Below are 22944 nucleotides of genomic sequence, written 5' to 3' on the forward strand. Positions count from 1 at the left end.
CCTGGTCCGGGAAGATCCCACATGTCGCGGAGCGGCTGGGCCCGTGAGCCATGGCCGCTGAGCCTGCGCATCCAGAGCCTGTGCTCCGCAACGGGAGAGGCCACAACAGTGAGAGGCCCGCGTACCGCAAAAATAAATAAATAAATAAAAATAAAAAAGGCCTTCCCACTCCAACATTATAGAAAATATTGTGGGAGTTCTCGTTGATGTATTCTTCCTATGCAAATTCAGAGTTTTTGTTTTGTTTTTCCTCAGCAGCCAGGTAGTGTGTGAACAGGTCACTTTAATCCTGTCAAGGGTGGGTTGTATTCTTTGTTAAGGCTGATCCCTTTCAGTTTTGCCCTCACTCTCAGTGGTAACCCTACTGCAGTCATAACCAGCATGGCCAGCCTTGGAAGGTCTTGAAGTCCAACCCCTGTCTCCCTCACATTGCGTGGTATTCTGTGGTTGCTAACATCTCTGTTTAGGTTTTTAGCCTTTTATTTGCTGCTTTCTACTGAGGTTCTGGAGTCTCACTCTGCTCAGGTAGCAGTTTAGGAGTTGACTAGCATTTCGTGGCAAAATTGCATGCCAACTTATGGTTCCTACCTGTCTACAGTTTGACCCTCATGTGCCATCTACTTTGATGGCCATAAATTCCAAGCACTTTCTTAACCAAATGGAACTGCCACTTTCTGCTAAAACTTTTATTTTCCTGTGCTGTAAATTGGCAAGTATTCTTGGAGAAAAGGCCAAGTGAATGTGTTTACCTTATGTTCTTCCCTTCTTTCATATATACTTGCCCCTCAAGGCTTGCCTATATTGCTGCCTAATGCCTTTAAACAGCTATTTTGTTTATCCAGATTTTGCAACCAAGAAGTTATTCTGGTATAAGTACTCTGTCAAAACTGGCATTGAAGTCTTCCTCTTGCCTTCTTTATGTCAGTGTTCAGGCATCTCTCTATTTCCGTCTCCTCTTCTCTCTCACTTATCAGTAGTCTCTCTTCATCTCCCTGTGGGATTGTTACCATTGGCTCTCAAGCATATGGTACTGTGTTTCTGTGTTTTAAAAAACTTGCTAAATACCACATTCTTCCTATTACTCTACTGCTGTGGTTCTCAACTGAGGGCCTTTTTACATCCTGGGGACATGTGGCAATGTCTGGAGACATTTTAGTTTGTCACAACTAGGGAAGGGGTCCTCCTGGCATCTGGAGGCCAGGGATGCTGCTAAAATCCTACAATGTAAAAGATAGCTGCCCACAACAAAGAATTGTCTGGCTCCAAATGTCAGTACTGCTGAGAATGAAAAACCCTGCTCTACTGTTTAGCTTGCCTTCATAGCCAAACTTTTCCAAAGACCTGACTGTATATGTTGTCTCCATTTCCATGTCTCCCTTTCATACTTTCTTTAATGTTTTAATTTTTCTCAGGTAATGCTCAGGTGATTTTTCAAGGTCAAATAGTGCTACAAAGCTTATAAAGAGAACAGCAGTGTTCTCTTAGCACCCCTGTACTTAGTTATAAGTACACCTTACTGTACTTAGTTATATAGTTTTGGCCAGTTAGGTGTTGATGGAACAAAGATGGGTTTTTTTTTTTTTTTTTGGCTAAAAAGACAAAAAGATGGGCTTCCCTGGTGGCGCAGTGGTTGAGAATCTGCCTACCAATGCAGGGGACACGGGTTCGAGCCCTGGTAGGGAAGATCCCACATGCCACGGAGCAACTAAGCCCATGTGCCACAACTACTGAGCCTGCGCTCTAGAGCCTGGGAGCCACAACTACTGAAGCCCATGTGCCTAGAGCCCATGCTCTGCAGCAAGAGAAGCCACCTCAATGGGAAGTCAGCGCACCGCAACGAAGAGTAGCCCCCGCTAGTCACGCTAGAGAAAGCCCGTGCACAGCAATGAAGACCCAATGCAGCCAAAAATAAATAAATTTATTAAAAAAAGAAAAAAGTTAATCAGGATACTCTATACCTTTTCTTTCTTCCTGCCTGTAACTTGGATATAGCAACTAGTGTTAATAGAAAATAAATCCCTTACTTTACTGTTATTCTAGTTTTCTCTTGTTTGTAGTAGAATATAGTCCTAAGATAGAAATTTTTTTTAAGACTTCCCATGTATGAAACTTCCTTTAAGTTCCAGAGCGCCAGTCTCTAACATGTCCAGTCGGATATCTCACAAATATATCAATTTTAACATGACCAAAATCAGACCCTTCATTTTCTATCCCAGTGTGTGTGTTGAGAGGAACCTTGTAAATAGACTTCCATTTACCCAGTTACTCAGTCCAGAAACTTGAGGGTCATCCTGATTCTTTCCTTTTCCTTGCCATTTATTTTGCTCCCAAAGTTTCTCAAATCTGTCCATTTTTCTCCATCTCCTTTGCCACTTCTGTAGTTGGTCCAGCCTAACTACCCTCCCAGCATTTCTAATCTTGCACCCATTCCAGTCCTTTCTCTACATAACAGTGAGAGTGATCTTAAATTCTAAATCAGATCATGTTACTCTCCTGCTTAAATCCTTCAGTGGCTTCCCATTAGTCTTAGAATTAAATCCAAAGTTCTACAAGACTTGAATAATTTTTCGTCTTTCTCTAGTCTCATTTAATGTCCTTCACACAGTGCTCCAGTCTTCTTTTAATTCCTTAAGCACATGCTTTCTGTTTCATCTGCTTTTAATGTTCTTTCCACAATTTCCATAGTTATTTCATCTTTCAGGACCTAACTTCAATGGTATTTTCTTAGAGAAATCTTTCCTGATTCATCCTTAAGAAAAATATGTCCCACCAATAATTCTGTATCACTTTACCGTATTTTTTCCTTTATGGAAATTATTTAATATATTTACATGTTTGTCTACTTTGTATGTGTGTGTGACATCTGACCCAGTAATCTATAAGCTCTATAAGGGCAGGCATCGTGTTCATTATTGTATTTCCAGGGCTGAACACAGTATTTGGCATATAGTAGAAGCTCAATAAATATTGGTTGAATGATTGAATGACCTGATGACTATGGGGACACCCTTTTTCCTCCAAGTGTTTCTTCTTTTAAAAATTCTGTTATAGAGTTGAAGAAAATGTTATACACATTCATATACACTCCATCTGGATTTACAGTGAACATCTTGCCATATTATCTTTCTCTATTCCTCCATATATATGTGTGTGTGTATATATATATATATATATATATATACACATATATGTGTGTATGTATATATTTGTATATGTGTGTGTATAAATTTATCTACATATGTCTATCTATATTATTAGTAGCAGAAGTAAATCATGTGAAAGAAAGTTACAGTTACATTCATCTTTAAATCAGTGTTTTTCTTCTGTGAACAAGATCATTCTGCATAGTCGTGATATTGTTAAATATAACATTGAAACGATGATGTGTTTTGATTTACAGGCTATGTTCAAATTTCCCGTAATATCTTTTATTGCTTTTCTTTTTCTTTTGCTTCAGGATCCAGTTAAGGATTTCATATTGTATTTGGTTGTCATGTCCTTGTATTTTAAATTATTCTTATAATTTAAAATAATACTCTTATTATTTTATTAAATTTATATTTTAAGTGTTCAAGTTGTTTATGGATTATGATACAGATGTGTCTGATTGTTCATAATTAGATTTAGGTTATACACTTCTGGCAAGAATAGTACAAAGATGTTGATGTACTGTATGTCACTGCATCATGTCAGGAAGCTACATATCAGTTTTTACCATTATTTATGCAGCTAAATTTGATCACATAGTTAATATATACTTGATCTCTTCATGTAAAGGTAATATTTACTTGATCTCTTCATGTAAAGGTATTCTGTTCCCTTTGTAAATAATAAACTACTTACTTTAATACTTTGCACATGTCCTGTTTACCAACAACCTTTTACCCAGTATTTTTTTAAATTGAACTACAGTTGATTTACAATGTTGTGTTTCCTGTGTATAGAAAAGTGGTTCAGTTTATCTATCTATCTCTCTATCTCTTCTTTTTCAGATTCTTTTTCATTATGGTTTATTACAGGATATTGAATACAGTTCCCTGTGCTATACAGTAGGACCTTGTTGTTTATCTATTTTACATAAAGTAGTGTGCGTCTGTTAATCCAAAGCTCCTAATTTATCCTTCCCCTTGCCTTTCCCTTTTGGTAACCATAAGTTTGCTTTCTATGTCTGTGAGTCTATTTCTGTTTTGTAAATAAGTTCATTTGTATCATTTTTTTAGATTCCACATATAAGTGATATCATATGTTATTTGTCTTTCTCTTTCTGACTTTATTTAGTATGATAATCTCTGGGTCCATCCATATTGCTGCAAATGGCAATATTTCATTCTTTTTTGTGGCTGAGTAATAGTCCATTGTGTATATATATCTCTCTCTCTATATATATAGATATATATATGTACCACATCTTATTTATCCATTCATCTGTTGATGGACACTTAGGTTGTTTCCATGTCTTGGCTATTGTAAATAGTGCTGCTGTGAACATTGGAGTGCATGTATCTTTTTGAATTAGAGTTTTCTCTGGATATATGCCTAGGAGTGGGATTGCAGGATCATATGGTAACTCTATTTTTAGCTTTTTAAGGAACCTCCATACTATTCTCCATAGTGGCTGCACCAATTTACATTTACACCAACAGTGTAAAAGGGTTCCCTTTTCTCCACACCCTCTCCAGCATTTATTATTTGTAGACTTTTTGATGAGGGCCATTCTGACCCGTGTGAGGTTATATATTATTGTAGTTTTGATTTGCATTTCTCTAATAATTAGCGATATTGAGCATCTTTTCATGTGCCTGTTGTATGTCTTCTTTGGAGAAATGTCTGTTAAGGTGTTCGGCCCATTTTTTGATTGGGTTGTTTGTTTTCTATATTGAGCTGTATGATCTGTTTGTATATTTTGGAAATTAAGCCCTGTTGGTCACATCGTTTGCAAATAATTTCTCCCATTCCGTAGGTTGTCTTTTCATTTTGTTTATGGTTTTCTTTGCTGTGCAAAAGCTTCAAGTTTCATTAGGTCCCATTTGTTTATTTTTGCTTTCATTTCCATTACTCTAGGAGACAGATTCAAAAATTGTTGCTGCAATTTATGTCAAAGAGTGTTCTGCCTATGTTTTCCTCTAGGAGTTTTATAGTATCTGGTCTTACATTTAGGTCTTTAATCCATTTTGAGTTTGTTTTTGTGTATGGTGTTAGAGAATGTTCTAATTTCATTCTTTTACATGTAGCTGTCCAGTTTTCCCAATACCACTTACTGAAGAGACTGTCTTTTTTCCATTGTATATTCTTGCCTCCTTTGTTGAAGATTAATTGACCGTAGGTGTGTGGGCTTATTTCTGGGCTCTCTATTTCATTGACCTGTATGTCTGTTTTTGTGCCAATACCATGCTGTTTTGATTACTGTAGCTTTGTAGTATTGTCTGAAGTCTGGGAGGGTTATGTCTCCAGCTTTGTTCTTTTTCCTCAGGATTGCTTTGGCAGTTCTGGGTCTTTTGTGGTTCCATATAAATTTTAGCGTTATTTGTTCTAGTTCTTTGAAAAATGTCATGGGTAATTTGATAGGGATAACATTAAATCTGTAAATTGCTTTGGGTAGTATGGCCATTTTAATAATGTTAATTCTTCTAATCCAAGAACATCATCCAGTAATTTTAAACATCTATTAATGGCCCTTGCCTGAATGAATTATTACATTGGTAATAATTTCATTATTCCCTCTCTCTCTCTATATATATATTAGCTGCCATTTTTTTGATAAAGAACTTTCCTTGTTCCCAACACATACTTCTATTTAAAAAAATGTCCTCAGTAGATTTCATTTTTATTCTAATATATTATTTATTACTGTTACTATTTTTTTTAAATCTCAAATTTGGCCGATAGGAAACCCCTCAAAGTGGCTCCTCTGCCTTTGGAGACAATGACCTTTCGTCCAAAGACATAGCCAGCCTGAGAAGACTCTAGAGGGAGGGAGCCAGGAAAATACATAACCGTTCCTTCCTCTGACTTCCTGCTGGAAGTCGAAGCTTGACTGAAGTGCCTTGATGTAGTTCATATAGGTCAGTTTTCCAAGTGCAGAGAGCAGTATGGAGAAAGGTAGAGAGTGAGTCCAAAGGGACAAACAAGATATCTGGCAAATGTATGCATATATAGAGTCATGGACCCCTTGAAATCACTATGTAAACCAGAGGTTTGAAACCTCTGTGTTATTTAATCCCTTTTGCTAGTAGATCTACGGAGTGCTAGCAGTGTATGTGGTTTATTTATGTCTTATATGAATGTTACTTTCTACTCTGAGATTTCTCTTAAAAAAAAATTCATCAGCTCTTATTCTCAATTTCAATATTTCTCAACAGTGCTCCTCATTGCACTTTTAAATATAAGACCAAGTAGTCTTGATCCTCAGAGTCCTCCATAAATAGCTCCATCACTCTTTTCATCTAGGAGATTAAGATCCAAAATAGTTTCAGACACTTCAGACACCATTCTGTTGCTAATATCTCTAGGGAAGAAACAATGTCTGTTAACTTCTTTTTTCTGATCACTCATCTGTTTTATTATTTTATGAGACAGTTTCATCACAAACATTGTATTTGGGATCGAGCATTTACTGAGTAATAAAAAAAGGCTTTATGGCCCCAATTACTTCTGAATGGGAGTTAATTACAGGGCCTCTCAGTGAATCAGAACCATTGTATTGTTATAGCATCTTTGTATTTTTTTAGTATGTTTTTTAGCCAAATGCATAATCTATTGCATAATCCAAATTATTTAAATTTTGGTAGATTGCTATTAATTTCCCCTCTAAATTTCACCTTTTATCTGTGTTAACAATATCTTCTTGCTGAGTGCCACGTGTTTCTTCTTGTTTGATAATATATCCCCTCTCTAACATCAGGTAAGCTCATTTCTATTTTAGTTTTTAAATGTAATATTCATTACACTACTTTTTAGGATTTGTTTTCATAGATCACATTTTCAAAGCTAAGCTTTCGGACTTAACCCCTACTTTTTTCCCTAGTTTTATAGTGGGAGCAAAGTAGTGTTTACACAACCTAATTAACTTTACAAATAATGTTCTATTATTGTTATTCCTCTTCAGTCTTTTCTGAATTAATTGAACCTCAGTTATGAAGTGTTTTTAAATATCACTTCTTATTTATGAAATTCTAAATATCAGTATTTTTTAAAGTGCATCAGTTATTACTGTAAGCCAGATTCCTAAGATGGGATATTTCATATTACTTAAAAGATTTAATGAGAACACTTTTTAATATGTTACTGACAGTTTTTTTCTTTCTTCAATGAGTATGACATTAACATGTCTCCTCATTAACCAAAAATCTTAGTGGTCTTCTGATAATCATTTTGAACCTTATAACCATTTTTATCATACTAAAGATGTTGAAATTATAGGAGATTTGGGTTCAATATTTATTCATTAATTCAGTCAGGCAAGCATTCTTTGGTAGGCCCTAAGGACCCAAAGATGAATACTGCACAGTCACTGCCCACAGACATATAAGCAAATATAGTATGTAATAAGGGAAAATATATGAATAATACAGTGTGGTAAGTATTATAATCAGTGTATGCTTAAGGTAGGTGAGTGACACAAAGCATAAGTAACATTTCTTGGGGTGCTGCCGGAGAAGACATAATAAATGTTTAATAGATGAATAAACACTAATAAGTAATAAAACACTAATAAAGGACATAGTTCTATGCTGTGGGCTCTAAAATTCTATTATTGGGAATTCCCTGGCAGTCCAGTGGTTAGAACTCCGCACTTTCACTGCCGAGGGCCTGGGTTCAATCCCTGGTTGGGGAACTAAGATCCTGCAAGCCATGTGGTGCAGCCAAAAAAAAAAAATTCTATTATTTTATTTAAACATAAGTTAGGGAGAAACTTAGACACTTGAAAATGCAACTAATGTTATGAGGTTATACAGCACATGCTGATTGCCAAGTGAATGATATAGTAACTAGAATTTATTGATATATTCTGCTACACAGACTGTATATCTGATTACATGTAATCCTCACTAACTCTCTGAGATAGGTACTGATACTAAGGCCATTTTACAGGGAAAGGCACTTGAGGTTTACAGAGGTAAAATAACCTCCTAAGACCACACAGCTAAAATATGGTGGAGCCAGGATACCTGCTCAAGACAAGATCAGCTTTAGAAACAGTGTTCTTAATCATTACAAAATGAACATAAGGAACCATAGGAACCCAGAGGAGAAGGAAAAACTTGCCTGTTGAGAGCATTTGGAGAAGAGTTAAAAATTAGATACATGATGGGTATCATGATGGGTATATTCCAGGCATGGGTATTGGCATACATAAGTGTTGGTTGGGCAGTATACCCTAAGTAAACTGGACCAGTATGATGGAGTAGTTCATTCATGTAGGAGCATCAGGGAAGATCAGGTTGGAATCTGAGGATGGAATGGGAACCATCTGTCAAAGATTCTGAAAATGAGTAATCTGTACTTGATCTGATAGAGAGCCATTGAGGTTATGGGAGCAAGGGAGTAATATGGAAGTCACTGTAACATAATGGTTAAGTTCTTGAGTATCATTTTCAGATTTTGTGATGTTTAGCATGCAAGTTTACTACTCTTAGGTTCGTTTGTCTTATCTATAAAATGATAATGGTAATACTATCTATCTCACAGAGATTAATTTGTAAAAACCTGACATATCCAAGCATTGAGCAAATGTTACATATTATTATTGTTGATGTGTTTTAGTAAATTTAATCTGAGAACAGTGCATAGGAGTCTTGGCCTAAGCATTAGGCTGTTAGTTGAGAAATGCTTGAAACATAGTTTTATCAGGTAAATGGAAAGGAAGGGACAAATACTAGGACTGTTTTAAATGAGTAATATCAGTATGTTAAGGTATATAGCTTTCTAAAAATACATGTTTCTTTGTGCTGTTTCATAATATTCATGTGTTCATTGTTATATCAATAGTTAATAACTGAAAACTGAATGTAACTTTATAATTTACAAAGCCACTTTGACATGTTATTGAATTTGATTCTCAGAACCATTCTGTGAGATACTGTTATTTCCATTTTATTAAGGCCCAGAGAGGTTAAGTGATTCATTGAAGATCATGCAAATTAATAAAGGAAGCAGTTTAAAACTTGCGTTTTCATACACCTATTCTAGTGCTTTCCCCTTTATTCCTATATTATGTTATGACGAGAACTGATGTACTATAGCAGGCAACACTATGAAAAACTATTATTAGTATTTGAAAGAGTTAATATCATTTCTTAGACATCTGCCTTAATACCAAGAAATAACCAAGGCATGAAAGGAGAGAGACAAGTTCAGAGTCTACTAGTTATCTAATTCATATATAAACCCAGTGATATTTGAATATAATCTCTGTTTAGAAGATCACAATATTAAGTGGCTATAATTTGCTATTTTAATAAACCTTCGGCAAAAATGAAAATAAACTCTTGATTTTCTGCACCAAACCATATTAGGCATTTAATACACTCTGGGTGATTGTAAAATATTTTACAATAGAGCTATTTCTTAAGTGTTTTTAAATAGTATTGATCATGAAACTTTTTGAAATTTACCATCAGGCCAATGGTGGCAGAGTCTACATAGAACTATGCTTCGTGGTGTTCTGGGAAAAACCTTTCGGCTTGTTGGCTATACTATTCAGTATGGCTGTATAGCTCATTGTGCTTTTGAATACGTTGGTGGTGTTGTCATGGTAAGTTTTTACATTCAAGAAAATAATCATTTAAAATATGTGTTTTTTTTTTAATTGAAGGAAGAGAGTGTTTGAATTGGCACTGATATAAAATATAAGAACTGTAACTTTAAATATGGTCCTGCATTGTTTCTTGCAGGGGCACAAAGGCCCTATTAATCTAATAATACTAGTTTTTACCATTTATTGAATGCTACTTACTGTGTTCTAGGATGTGTTTGATGTTTTACATTTATTAACTCATTTAATCTTTTACACTCTATGAGATACTTACTAGAAATCTATTATACACATAAGGAAACTGAGGCTCAGAAAGCTTAAGTAACTTTCTGCAGGTCCCACAATTCCAAGTAGACTTGGAATTTCAGCACAGATTTCTCTGATTTTCAAAACCCCTACTTTTAACCACTGTGAAGAGTATCAGTAACTGTCCTGAAAATAAATGATTATTCTGCCTTGTGTCAACACTAAAATGTTAAGGCTGTCCTCCTACCAATGCATTTTCTTAATATTGCATCATAAATCTATCAACCATGACAATACTAACCTTTTGTCATATAAATGAAAGAATAAATTGATTGATTGTTCAGTCAGTAAGTTTTGCTGTTGGTGTTGCTATTTTTATCAGGTTTACCCTAAGATAGTCACAGTCATACAATCTCAAGCTGAGCTGGAGTAATGCAAATAAATATATTTAACTGAAACTCCCCTCTTTGATTTTTTTTAAATTTACATTGGTATTTCCAGTAGGCTACAGAGTTAGCAAAAAACTTGCATTGTGGTCTTTGTTTTTTCTGCCCAAGTAGGAAGTTTTGAGTAAAAAGTTTTATTTACATGTAAGTGGAGTGAATGGAGACTGTTGTGTTTAGATTTTTCAAGTTGCAATGATCATTTATTACAGTTTTGAGATATATATGAAGATAATTGTTTTACCTACTAATATGAAAATCTTTAAAGTACATCTCATTATGCCAATATTTTTCAGTAGAAAATATAAGTTGCAGCCCCATCAAATGAGTAAGCTGTTCTCTTGGAAGAAAAGGAAAGGCATCAACTCATTGAGAATAGTATGATACCACTTGGTAAATAACTGTCATGGGCACTGGATGATAGCTGACAGTAGCAAGAAAAAAAAATCATTAATTTATTCATTCAACAAGTATATATTGAGTATCAACCTTATGCCAAGCACTGTTCTTGACCTTGGTTACACAATTGGGAACATGAGAGACAAAGTCCCTGCCCTCATGATGCTTAAATTTTACGAGATGGCCAAAATTTGGAAACATAGATAATGTTATTTTAATTCTCTATTATAATATAATATTAACAAACCATTTTAAATATATTTTGCCTGTTTTTCCAGACTTGCTGGCTACTCTGTAGAGTTGAACTTATCTTGGAGCTTCCAGCTTATTATGAATCATCCTCCAAGCTTGAAGAACATTTGCTTGATTTTCTTTCTTTTAAGCCTGCTCAGATGATTTATATTTTAAAAGGTTTTCAACTTAAATTTTAAAATTGCCTTTCTTTCAGTGTTCTGGACCATCAATGGAGCCTACAATTCAAAATTCAGATATTGTTTTTGCAGAAAATCTTAGTCGACATTTTTATGGTATCCAAAGGTAAATTCTGCCACAGGTATATTAAACTGATGGTGAAAACACACATACACATATTGTGTCTTTTCTGCAGTTTCTTAACTTTAGCTTTAAAAACTTTTGTAAATAACCAAATTAATGACCAACTGGATGAAATTTTGGCTCAAATTTTTTCTCTCAGTTTGAGAAATTTTAATAGTTTCTTTAAACATGCAGTTCCTTGTATCATTGTGCAAAGTAGATAGCAGTCCCTTTTATAATGTGCATTCAAGAAGCCTTCTTTACTTTTCTTTTGCGGTGGGGGTTGGGGGGTGGGTTTGTCTTTATGTTTTGAATAAAGAACCAGGGACTTAGGTTACATTACATTACATATCCAAATCAGTGATTTGATTTTTTAATTTTTAAAATAATCCTGCATTTCTGTTGATGACTGTCTTATTCTCTATAGTCTATGATGAGCAGTTGGTGATTTTTAGACTATAGCACTGTATATAGCTGGGAGCCAGGAATCTTATCTATTATAAGTCTCCTGATTAATTATATTAAGTTAAAAAACTCCTTGGGAAATATTGTTTGCCACTACATCTTTTAAAATCCTAGTCTAAGTGGTGTTTCCAATCCTTGAGATACTGTTCATTCTACTTAACTCCCTGATGATTATTCCTTCTGAATGGATGTGAAGTATTAGTAATTTAGTGTATTTTCTAAAGGACACCCCTTTGATTCCCTAAAATTTGGGGTCCATTAGTTTTTCATAATTCTGAAAAAATAGATCTGTATCACATTTCATCTTCATAAAATACAAATTTTACTCACTTGAGCTGGTATTTAGCTTATAACATAAGTAGGTTTAGGCATTCCTCTTTCATTATTGTCCTTTTTAATAGTCTACTTTACATTACTGAAAAATCACCAAGAATAGTGTAAAACTGTTCTTTGTGTTTACTCGTTCTTCTACTATCTTAGATTCTGTAAATAGAAACTCTCTCTTGCTCAAGCTGTATGGTCTAGCATGGTCTGTGGGTAATTCCTCAGATCTTTTATCCGTAACAACTTCAAGATAATACCTAATTGATAGATATGAGGTTATAAAATAAAACTTATATAACAGGTTATGTTCTAGCTTCCTTTTCTTTTTAACTTGTATCAAAATAACTTATTACAGTCTTTGGATTAACTGGAGACCTAGCTTCGCTGCAACATGAAGACAAGCTTCTGTTTTCCATGCTAATCACATGATTTCACTCTCATAGTCCTTGAGCATCCTTAACAAGGAGCTGGACTCATTGGCTAAATAGTGTTTGAATGAACAGCTCAATATTGTCTTTTTTTTTTTTGGATAGATACTCTTTGCATTCAGATGGTAATACAAATAACTATATTTAGTAAATTAAGATTCTTTAGAGGTTTTATTTTGTATTCTGCTCCTTCAGGGGGCCCATTAGGTGGAAGGACAGTTCAAACTTTGGCATTTATAGGAGACATACCAAAGTAACTTTTACAGCCAAGGTAGTCAGTTGGTAACTCCTACTTTAAAAACATTACTGTCCTGAGTATTTTTTTCTTTTATCTGTAGCACAGAACTCTTGAGATTTCAGGGGAATCTCTGACCCCTGGCAAGAGATCCTCTTGCTAGCTGTTTCTAAAGATAGAGTAGCCATTCATTTAGGGAAAATGAAAGTATGCATATCTGGTATCTAAAGGACATAGATTTTTCAGTCCAGTGGACCGAACACTCATACTTGAGACAACCATAGTCTCTTATTACTACTTATTCTTTCAACAAATAGTTAATGAGCACCTCACTTATAAGATGTGCTGTACCTGATAGAGAATGTTAGGCTTAGCAAAATACTAACCCTTGTTTTCAAAAGCTTACAATCTAGGAGGGGATAATAAGGATATTTATAAATGATACAGGAAAATTTCAGTCTTAGTTCTATTAAGTTTCTTTTAAAATCCTATTTGAAAGAGTTGAGAGTCCAAGGCTATATATTTTGATTTAAGCTCTGTGCCTATAATATCTGGTTAGACCACCAGAAATACAGTATACAGTAATGACGCTTTCTATTAAAACACCTTGACTGAATTATGATTTTTACGTTGCCATTCAAGTGCAGAGTTTGTTTTAAGGATCATATTGATTATTTTGTCAAAACACTTAAGCCGAGGGCTTCCCTGGTGGTGCAGTGGTTGAGAGTCGGCCTGCTGATGCAGGGGACACGGGTTCGTGCCCCGGTCTGGGAAGATCCCACATGCCGCGGAGCGGCTGGGCCCGTGAGCCATGGCCGCTGAGCCTGCGCGTCCGGAACCTGTGCTCCGCAACGGGAGAGGCCACAACAGTGAGAGGCCCACGTACCGCAAAAAACAAACAAACAAAAAAAACAAGATGAATAAAACTCCCATGGAAAACATTTCTTTCCCCAAAGCTAGCCAAAATCAACTTTGTTAGTATGTTACATAGGTTACAATATTTGCAAACTTATTCATCTGAACAGTTGCATTGACATGGTTCCAGTTGGTTGGAAAGAGATACTTTATAACATTTTCAAACAAGTGTAAGCCTTATATTGCACTCCAACTTATAGAATTTAGTGTTTTAATAGCATTAAACTCTTATCAAGAATAACCTCAAGAAATGACTGTTCTGAATACTGTTGCTGTATTTTCTGTAAAGTTCTGATGAAGATGGTATCTTTACTTTCCTTACATAAGTATCCTTGTATATTCCTCTTTAACTTAGTTGTTAAGGAAAATTTTGTCATACCTCCCAAACTAAACTTTATTTTATTAGGTAATGATTGCCATGTAATTAATAATTTATTTTTTGACCTGACTACCAAAAGTTTTGAACTCATAGTAATACTTATATATAGCAATAACTAGGTTTCTGATTTAACCATCATCTTCCTTTTATTTTTGTGACTTTTGATATTGTTTTGATATATGCATCTTTTATTACAAGCAACATCAAATTATTTCCTGAACCTGGTACAGATAATAAGTAAATATATTAAATCCTTTCGATTGTGAGCAACAGAATTCACTTATTGCTCATTTCATGCAGAAAGAGCATTGTATTCTCTGTGGTTGAGGCATTAGTCATATTTTTTTATCTCCTTCTTCCTTTCCAATTTTCAATATCTTCTTAGTCTTCTAGTACATGTAGATTGTTATTTCTTCCATGAATCCTGTCTTCCATATGTAATCATATCCATATTTGTTCTATATGTTTGATTTGCCAGTTTATTTTTTGTAATATATGTTTGGACAGCTTTTAGCATTTTATTTGGCTGAGTCTTCTGATATTTTTTCTCAAATATATGTCTTTTTTGACTGTACTGTAAACTATCCAGGTTGTATAATTTATATGCTGCAATTCCTCAGTTCTTTAAGCTCTAGGGAAACACAGATGATGTTTCTACCTTTTTATGTGCTCTAGAGTCAATCAGTGCTACTGCTGGGCAGTCAAATTTGCTTGGTTAATTTGGTGGTATTTACACGGAATTGTTTTTTCATAGTTTTGGTTCTAAAATTTGGACACAGAAGTAACACTGAGTGGGTATGGTGCAAGAAGATAATTCTCATGGAATTATCAGAAATTTTAGAATCTTCTAATAGCTTTTCCATCACTCTCATTGTTAGATTCTGACCCATAAAGTTAGTCACAGAGGTTCTCAAAGCTGGTAAATGTATGGGAGGGTCAGTATGTCAGAGGATAAAAGTGTGGCTTTGTTTAAGTTGCTTTATAAAAGTATTGTAGCAGTGCCATGCATGTGTTTATGCTAATAATAACACTGACATTTCTTTGACTTTTTCCCCTCAGAGGTGACATTGTGATTGCAAAAAGCCCAAGTGATCCAAAATCAAATATTTGTAAAAGAGTAATTGGTTTGGAAGGAGACAAAATTCTCAGCAATAGTCCATCAGTTTTCTTTAAAAGCCATAGTTATGTAAGTAACATTTCAATTATGTTATTCATTGGTATCATAGTTGATTAACATTAACTGAACACACTGACAAATGATTATAACTTTTATTCATATTTTGAATATAAGTTAGAATAATGCATTCATTAGAATTTAAGTATGTTTGTATCAAGAACAACATGGCCATTATAGTTTATATATTTTATTTCTTTTTATATTTATAAAATATTTATATTTTATTTCTTTTATTTTCTTTTAAAATTTAATTTCTTTTCTTTAATTTCTTTTAAAATTTAAAATTATTTTCTTTTATTTTCTTTTAAAACCCTGTATAAACATCTCAGTATTAGTTGTTGCAGGCAAGATTCACCAATGAATGTCAAAATAATGGGCAGACGTTTGAGGAAAAATAGTGTATTTGCATAGTCTCAAAGTATCTTTCCCGGGCTTCCCTGGTGGCGCAGTGGTTGGGAGTCCGCCTGCCGATGCAGGGGACACGGGTTCGTGCCCTGGTCCGAGAAGATCCCACATGCCACGGAGCGGCTGGGCCCGTGAGCCATGGCCGCTGAGCCTGCGCGTCCGGAGCCTGTGCTCCGCAACGGGAGAGGCCACAACAGTGAGAGGCCCGCGTACGGGGAAGAAAAAAAAAGTATCTTTCCCAAGAAATTTTTACAAAGGGAAAAACAGTAGCTTCGTAGAGGAGAAACCTGGCAAACACCACCTTAACTGAGTGATCAAGGTTAACTTTACCTGTAACAAGACGTCAACATAATGTGACCCCTGAATTCAAGGACTGAGAAGGGCACATCACCTTTGTGGTACTCTTGTTAAAAGAAGGTATAGCCTCATGAGAAAACATCAGACAAACCCTAACTGAGGGTCATTCTGTCACATAATTGACCAATACTCTTCAAAAATGTCAAGGTCTTTAAAAAAAGGAAAGTCAGGAATTGTCATAGACTGGAGGAGACAAAGGAGACATGACAAGTAAATGCAGTCTGGAATTCTGGCTTAGATGGTTTCTCCACTGACTTGTTAGTGGAAAATCTGGTAAAACCAAACACAGTCTTGTAGTTTAGTTTTTTAAAATCCTATTTAAATGTTTAGGATAGATATTTTGGTGTAGTCAACTTGCCAACTCAGTTAGGAAGAAGAGCAAGAGCAGTAGAACGGAAGAGTGAAGAGCAAATGTAACGTGTGAGCCCCTTTCACCAGTCACATGGCTGCTGAGACAGCTTGTGGCAGGGGAGGGCAGCCTTCTGTTTACTCAGCATATACTCTTCTCACTTCAATTATAATTTAATTTTCTATTTTTGTTTAAATTTTCTGTGTCACTGTCAGATTATTAATAGAGCTGTTACATCTGTTAAGTAACTTTATCTTCATCCCCAGTGTAAACATATAATTAAGAGTTAAATGGTCTTCATTGTTGTAAATTTATTTTGACCTACAATAGCCTCTGATTGCCCTATAAGTTTGATCAGTAGACTATTAAATAATCTGTTATTTATTTACCGTTCTTAATAGACTATGGTTCAGCTGTGCAAATGTTTATTACACTTTTGATGTTTATTACTACAGTGCTAAACATCCTAGGAATCCGTAGCTGATGGTGATAATGTTAAAGTTGAGAATGTGGTATCAGGTAACCTATTTTTCTGTGGCCTTCATCATGGATACTTATCCTTTTATTTTTCAAAAATGTCACTTATTTACGTAATGGTTTCACCTTCACGTGACTATTTTCATTTCTTGAGGCATTCTAGTCACTTCTAAGTTGCTTTAGCAACAAGCATATACTTCAGACCAGAAATAGTTTTATCAACAGAAAGAATAACAAAATATATAAATGATAGCATCTACTATCTGTGTACAGTGTGTACACTGCTGTTGTTTTCTTTTAAAATTATTAGAGGAGGAATATTAGGATGAAAAGATTTAGATAAAATCTCTGCTAAGTAATCAGAGAAAATAACCAGAGGACTATAAGACGTACATTTTTTGAATATTCTATTTAAAGAAGACATTCATCGAATTTTTATGTTTGTTGAGAGGATAAATTAGGGGACACTGCCATTTTGTTCCAGGTGTATTCCATTCACTTTGGTTTGCATGTTTATAAGTGTACAAACAATTGTAATAATATTGGCCAGCACTTAACTGTGTACTTACTCTGTACCTGACACTGTTGAAACTCTTTCCAAGGGTTAATTTATTTAATCATCAAAACAGTAACCCAGTGAAGGTGGTAGTAGCATTTGACAGATGGGAAAGCTGAACAACAGGGAGGTTAAATAAATTGTCCAATTTCAAACAGTAAGAGAAACAGTTGGAATTCAAACACAGGTAGCCTGGCTCTGTCCAGAATCTATATTCTTTACCATGCCACTACTTTTCATCCCAAAATATCCTCTACTTACTATTATTATTTCTACTCCCATCTCATAAATTGTATTTCCCTTAAAATGTATTTGTCTTTATTATTTTTAAAAAGAAAGGCAACTGTTTCTAATCAGGGCCAGTATTAGTTCTGAAAGACAAGCCAGTGATTTTTGAAGGCTTCCTGGCTCCACCAGTTTTACTAGGCTGCGTTTTTTAAGCCATAAGAATTGTGTAGCTATTACAGAACCACTTTAGCAAATGTGTTCCATTAATCAAGGTGACTTATAACAAAAATTCATCCAAGTTTGGAGCACTGAAGAGATATCCAAACTGTTTGCATTCTGCCCCTCCAGAGTGTTCCCTTTTCCAGCTATCTCAGAAGCACACTGGTGCTGCATGCTATGAAAGGGGTTTCTTCCCCTTATCTGTGCATCCTTTCAGAAAAATCATTGTTGTTTATAGGTTATGAAGACATTACTATTCAGATCTTGATTGAGATGCATAATAAGGATGATATATATTAAACGTGTTTTGAATTTCAGGCAAAAAACATTTATTCTCCTAAGTAGGTGCTTCAGAAAGCAAAACACCAAAATTGTCATTTGGAACCTAGAACATAGAGTTTAGCATATGAAAGAAATAGCATTGTTTGTAAGTTGGCAAACAAGAATATAAACAGATCATTGGTTAAGTGATGTGAAACCATTTTATTCATTCCAGAGTTCTAAAAGTTCATGTGGCAAGCATCACTTACGAAATGTGATTTATTTTTTGCATTAAGCATTTGGAAACGAAGCAGTCCCTATCAAGGTCCTATTGCAGTGGGTTTTGCTTATTTTCATGGTATTGAGGCCAGTAATTTTTTCCCTTGGGTTATGGGCTGAGCATTGGCTACTAGGAAATGAGCTTAATTTGTGACTCTCAAAAGAAACAAATTGTACTCAGCTCAAACATCTTGAATAACTTGCCTTTCTATACTATAGGAATTCCTCAGTTTGCTGCTAGAAGCCACTAATTTGCCAAAAATAATTTAGTTGGAAGAAGCATTTAGCAGGTAGGAGGTACATTAAATGAATAGGCATTCTCCTGTTGATCTGCACAGCAGGCGATTTAACGTAGTCTCCATTCCCCTAGGGAATATAGGGCCAGGACTCAGGAAATACAGTAAAATTTTCTTATAAAGCTAATCAAGAAACTATAACACTTTATAATCTTTCTCAGGATAACATTGTGTGATAGTTCAGGGCTGTGATTTTAATCCATAATGTAACTGTGGTATATAGTTAGTCATTTTGGAATACAGTAAGTTCCTATTAGCAAACAAACATGCTATAAAATCTCCCATCTAAACAAACAAACTCCTTTGGCACCACATCCTCCTATAGGAAAGAGTCGTGCATACTTACTGACTCGACTCTGAACTTTATATTCTCTTTTGAACTCATTCCACTTAGACTTTGGTCCCCAGCACTTTATTGAAAAGGTTCTTGTTAAGAGTCACTGATGACTTCTCTGTTGTCGATCCAGTGGTCAGCTTTCGGTCCTCGTTTTACTTGACCTATTCTTAGTATTTGAAGTAGTTGTTCTTAAAGCCTGGTTTCACTTAGTTTTGGGGATACCACTCTCTTTAGGTTTTCTTCCTCTCTTTCTGCTTCTTCTGAGTGTCCTTTGTTGGTTCCTCCAAATATTGGAGTAACTCAGGGTTTGTATTTTAAACTTCTTTTGTTTATATACGTGCACTTAAGGTGACCTCTTCCTGTCTCATGGTTTTAAATACTATCTAACACAAGACCTAAATTTATATCAACCACAGCTTCTTTCCTGAACTCCAGAATCATATATCTGATAGTCTGTTTAATATCTCCACCTTAGTATATAATGTTCACCTTGAACTTAATATGTCCAAAACTAAACTGATTTTCCTTCCAAAACTGGCTTGTCCCACATGTATTTCCCAATCATGGTAAAGGTGCCTCCATTCTTCTGCTCACTCAGGTCATAAACCTTGGAGTCATCCTTGCCTCTCTTCCTCTTTCACCCTCCCATCCAATCCACTAGCAAATCATGTTTACAAGATTGTATCTTGTAAATATAATCAGAATTAGACGACATCTTGCCCCCATCACTGCTACCATCCTGGTGCAAGTCAAATTCATCTCACTCTTGTTTTCTTGCAGTAACTTCTGAACTTCTCTCTGAGCTTATACCTTTCCCATCTTCTTGCCTCCTTACCCCTCTACTGACTACTCTTCACACAGTAACTGAAATGAACCTTTTTAATAATGATGCTTTTTCATAAAAATAATGTTACTCTTCTACCCAAAGAGCTCAGTGGCCTCCCATCTCATAATTAAAGCCATGGTCCTTTTGATGGCCTACTAGACCCTACACTCTTCCTGCTGCCTGTTCTTGTAATTAAAGTTTCATTGGAACATGGCCGCACTCATTTATTTACATATTGTCTGTGACTGCTTTCAGTAAAACAGCAGAGTTGAGTCATTGTAACAGAGACTCTATGGTCTGCAAAGCTTAGCTATTTACTATCTGGCCTTTTACAGAAAAAGTTTGCTGACCCTTGCTCTACAATGTAAGGTTCTTAATGGCAGAGATTTGTTTTGATCTCTGCTGATTCCTCAACACCTAAACTTTTATTTGGCATCTATTAGATACTTTAAAAATACTTAAAGGGTGGACAAATGGATATATGACTAGAGTCTGACAGTGTTTTATTTTAGTTTCTATTCTACTCAGTTTCTTCTAGTTTCTACTGCAAACTCGCTCTGGAGTAAAGTGCATGATGTTCTATTTTTCAGTAATATAGATGTTCCTGTAGCTCACCACACTGTATGCTAATGCTGAACTGGCCAATCTGTGTTTATTCTAGTCTTCATAGAAGACTTGAAAGATCTTTCTTCCATGGTAGGGCTACTTGACCATTTTCCATAACTGCAGGTAAATGTTATAGAAAATATTGGAATGCCCCTGTTACTTTGTACCAGCATAGCATTGTGCTGATTAAACGTTTCTTTCCCCAAGTGACTTCTATTTGGACTGAATGATAGTTTTCAGCCCTTTTATTAAAGCAGATTAAACATTTACCTGGCTTTGAATAATTAGTTTGGAGTACTCTGAACTTGGTCTCATCTAAATCTTCTGAAGGACTGGTGGAATTGAGGTACCCTGGACTTACCTTGTTCTCATTTTGAGGGAAGATTTGGTTCCCTAGAAATGGTGTGGTGGTTTTGTTACTAGGAAGGCTAAGTCGCCCTTGCAACATGCACTACCTACTAATTAGTTTGTGTGGTAATGAGAGTTTTCTACATTTCAGTAGAAATGATGTGCCTTTGGACATATGTAACAACTCTACAGGTATTTTGTTCTTTTGATTCTTTTATTGGTTGGCAGATTAAGGATGGATAAGTTGTTATCTGAAGCTGGTAAACTGTTCCTTTAAGTGTAAACTTCTGCTTGCCAGTGGTTATTATAAAACGAAGGATCTTTTTTTCTAAATCTTTCAAATAATTAAAACTCTGTTTATTGAATTTTAGTTTCTCAGCCATAGCAGCCACCTTGTTGAAGATGAGCATGTTAACAGAAATATTATGGAGATTTCAGTATTTTCCTGTAGTTAAAGCGTAGCATCTTTTGCTATTGTTAAAGGAAATGTATCTGTGCTTATTAGAAAAATTATGTTTTTGCTTTTATATTTGACCTATCAAAATATCCAGTTATATAAAGCTTTTCGGTTCTTGATACCACAGATTCCAGAATCATACACAAAAGGTGAAATGTTCATCAAATGCTAGTCTGTTACCACAGTAGAGTGATGGTAGGTGTATAAGAAATGTAGTATTTCTTACATTTTTCTTTTTGAATTGTAGAGTATGTTAATAACAACATCATTATTGTTATTGGCAGAAATGTAAGAAATAGAGACATTTTCACATTTCAGAAAGAACTGATTAAATGTTCTCAGGATGCCCTGGTGGTATAGTGTTCTTAAAAGGAGAACTTGGAAATGGGATAATATGCTAGTAATAAATCTGTTTTACTGTGTATTGAAAAATATTTAAACAAAACTGATTGGCCAACTGAAAAACAATCTCACTAATTGGGAAACATTAGAAAATGGTCACTTTATAAACACTGATAGCCCCCAACGTGTACTGTGTATTTACGTTATAGTTCAAATCCTTGAATATCCTAATGCTGTTTTTCTGTTTGTTTAAATGTCATTTACTTTAGCTAAAAGTCACAACCATATGGTCTTCTATTACCACTTGTATTATAAACAGAAAAAGTACTTCTCTGTAGGGAAAGGAATCATCAGATTGAAAGGGTTTGTTTATTATAAGCTGCTGATACACTAAATCCTTATGTCATTTAAATAGAAGAACTACCTAATAATGTCACTTATTACAACTAGGATATCTAAACAAGGGACTTGCTTTTTGCAGACTATAGTGATAAAAACCTGTGCTTCACATCCATTTCTCAGCAACGGCTCCCAGGGTGATCAGTCACGGCACACTGCTAATGCCTTGATTGCAGCTCATGCACAGGAAATATGTTTACTCTTTTGCTAAAGTGAAGTTGACTGCGGAGATGACGTGACTTTTTCATCCTATAGCTAACAATTCTGAAGATAAATTTGACTTAGTGTTTACAATTCTGAGCTGTTTTTCTTCTGATGTTAACACTAAAGAATCATCTTTGAGGCTCCCACTACTTAAGCATTTTCTGATGTGTTCCCTGAACATTTTCAGAATAATTTGGTCTTAGTTTAACAAAAATATGTAGTTTATAAAATATTATTTTGTAGAAATGTATTTTATCTTAATATATGTTTGAGTATGTATATGTATTTATGAAATCAACATTTCTACTGAAAGGGTAGTAACTCTTCCTGAAACTAACATGTTTTGCTCACCTGAAAATATTTTAACCACTCAAAGTTGGAAAGTCAGTGCCATGGGTGGGATTCTGGGGAGGCATTTATGCAATTCAGTAAAATGCCATATTACGTATAGTTTTATCTGCAAGTTATATGAGACCTCTATACTTTTAGGTTGCTTAAAAGTAGGTGGTGCAGTAGTTAGGAATCCGCCTGCCAGTGCAGGGGACGTGGGTTCGAGGCCTGGTCTGGGAAGATCCCACATGCTGCGGAGCAACTAAGCCTGTGCGCCACAACTACTGAGCCTGTGTTCTAGAGCCCGCGAGCCACAGCTACTGAGCCCACATGCCACAACTATTGAAGCCCGCGCACCTAGAGCCCATG

The 22944-nt window shown here is 35.2% G+C and overlaps 1 protein-coding gene across 4 annotated transcripts in view; it reads left to right on the forward strand.

Moving 5' to 3' along the window:
• Positions 1–22944, forward strand: part of IMMP1L (inner mitochondrial membrane peptidase subunit 1) — a 74381-nt gene that overhangs the window by 37759 nt on the left and 13678 nt on the right. For all 4 annotated transcript variants that reach the window (XM_067749528.1, XM_067749527.1, XM_067749530.1 and 1 more), the window contains 3 exons: positions 9621–9754; positions 11291–11379; positions 15182–15308. In XM_067749528.1, the coding sequence (XP_067605629.1) occupies positions 9650–9754; positions 11291–11379; positions 15182–15308 (321 nt within the window). In that variant the 5' untranslated portion in view covers positions 9621–9649. The remainder of the gene's footprint in view (positions 1–9620; positions 9755–11290; positions 11380–15181; positions 15309–22944) is intronic.

The sequence above is a fragment of the Pseudorca crassidens genome, chromosome 9 (genome assembly GCF_039906515.1).
Source record: "Pseudorca crassidens isolate mPseCra1 chromosome 9, mPseCra1.hap1, whole genome shotgun sequence".
Taxonomy (NCBI): Eukaryota; Metazoa; Chordata; class Mammalia; order Artiodactyla; family Delphinidae; genus Pseudorca; species Pseudorca crassidens.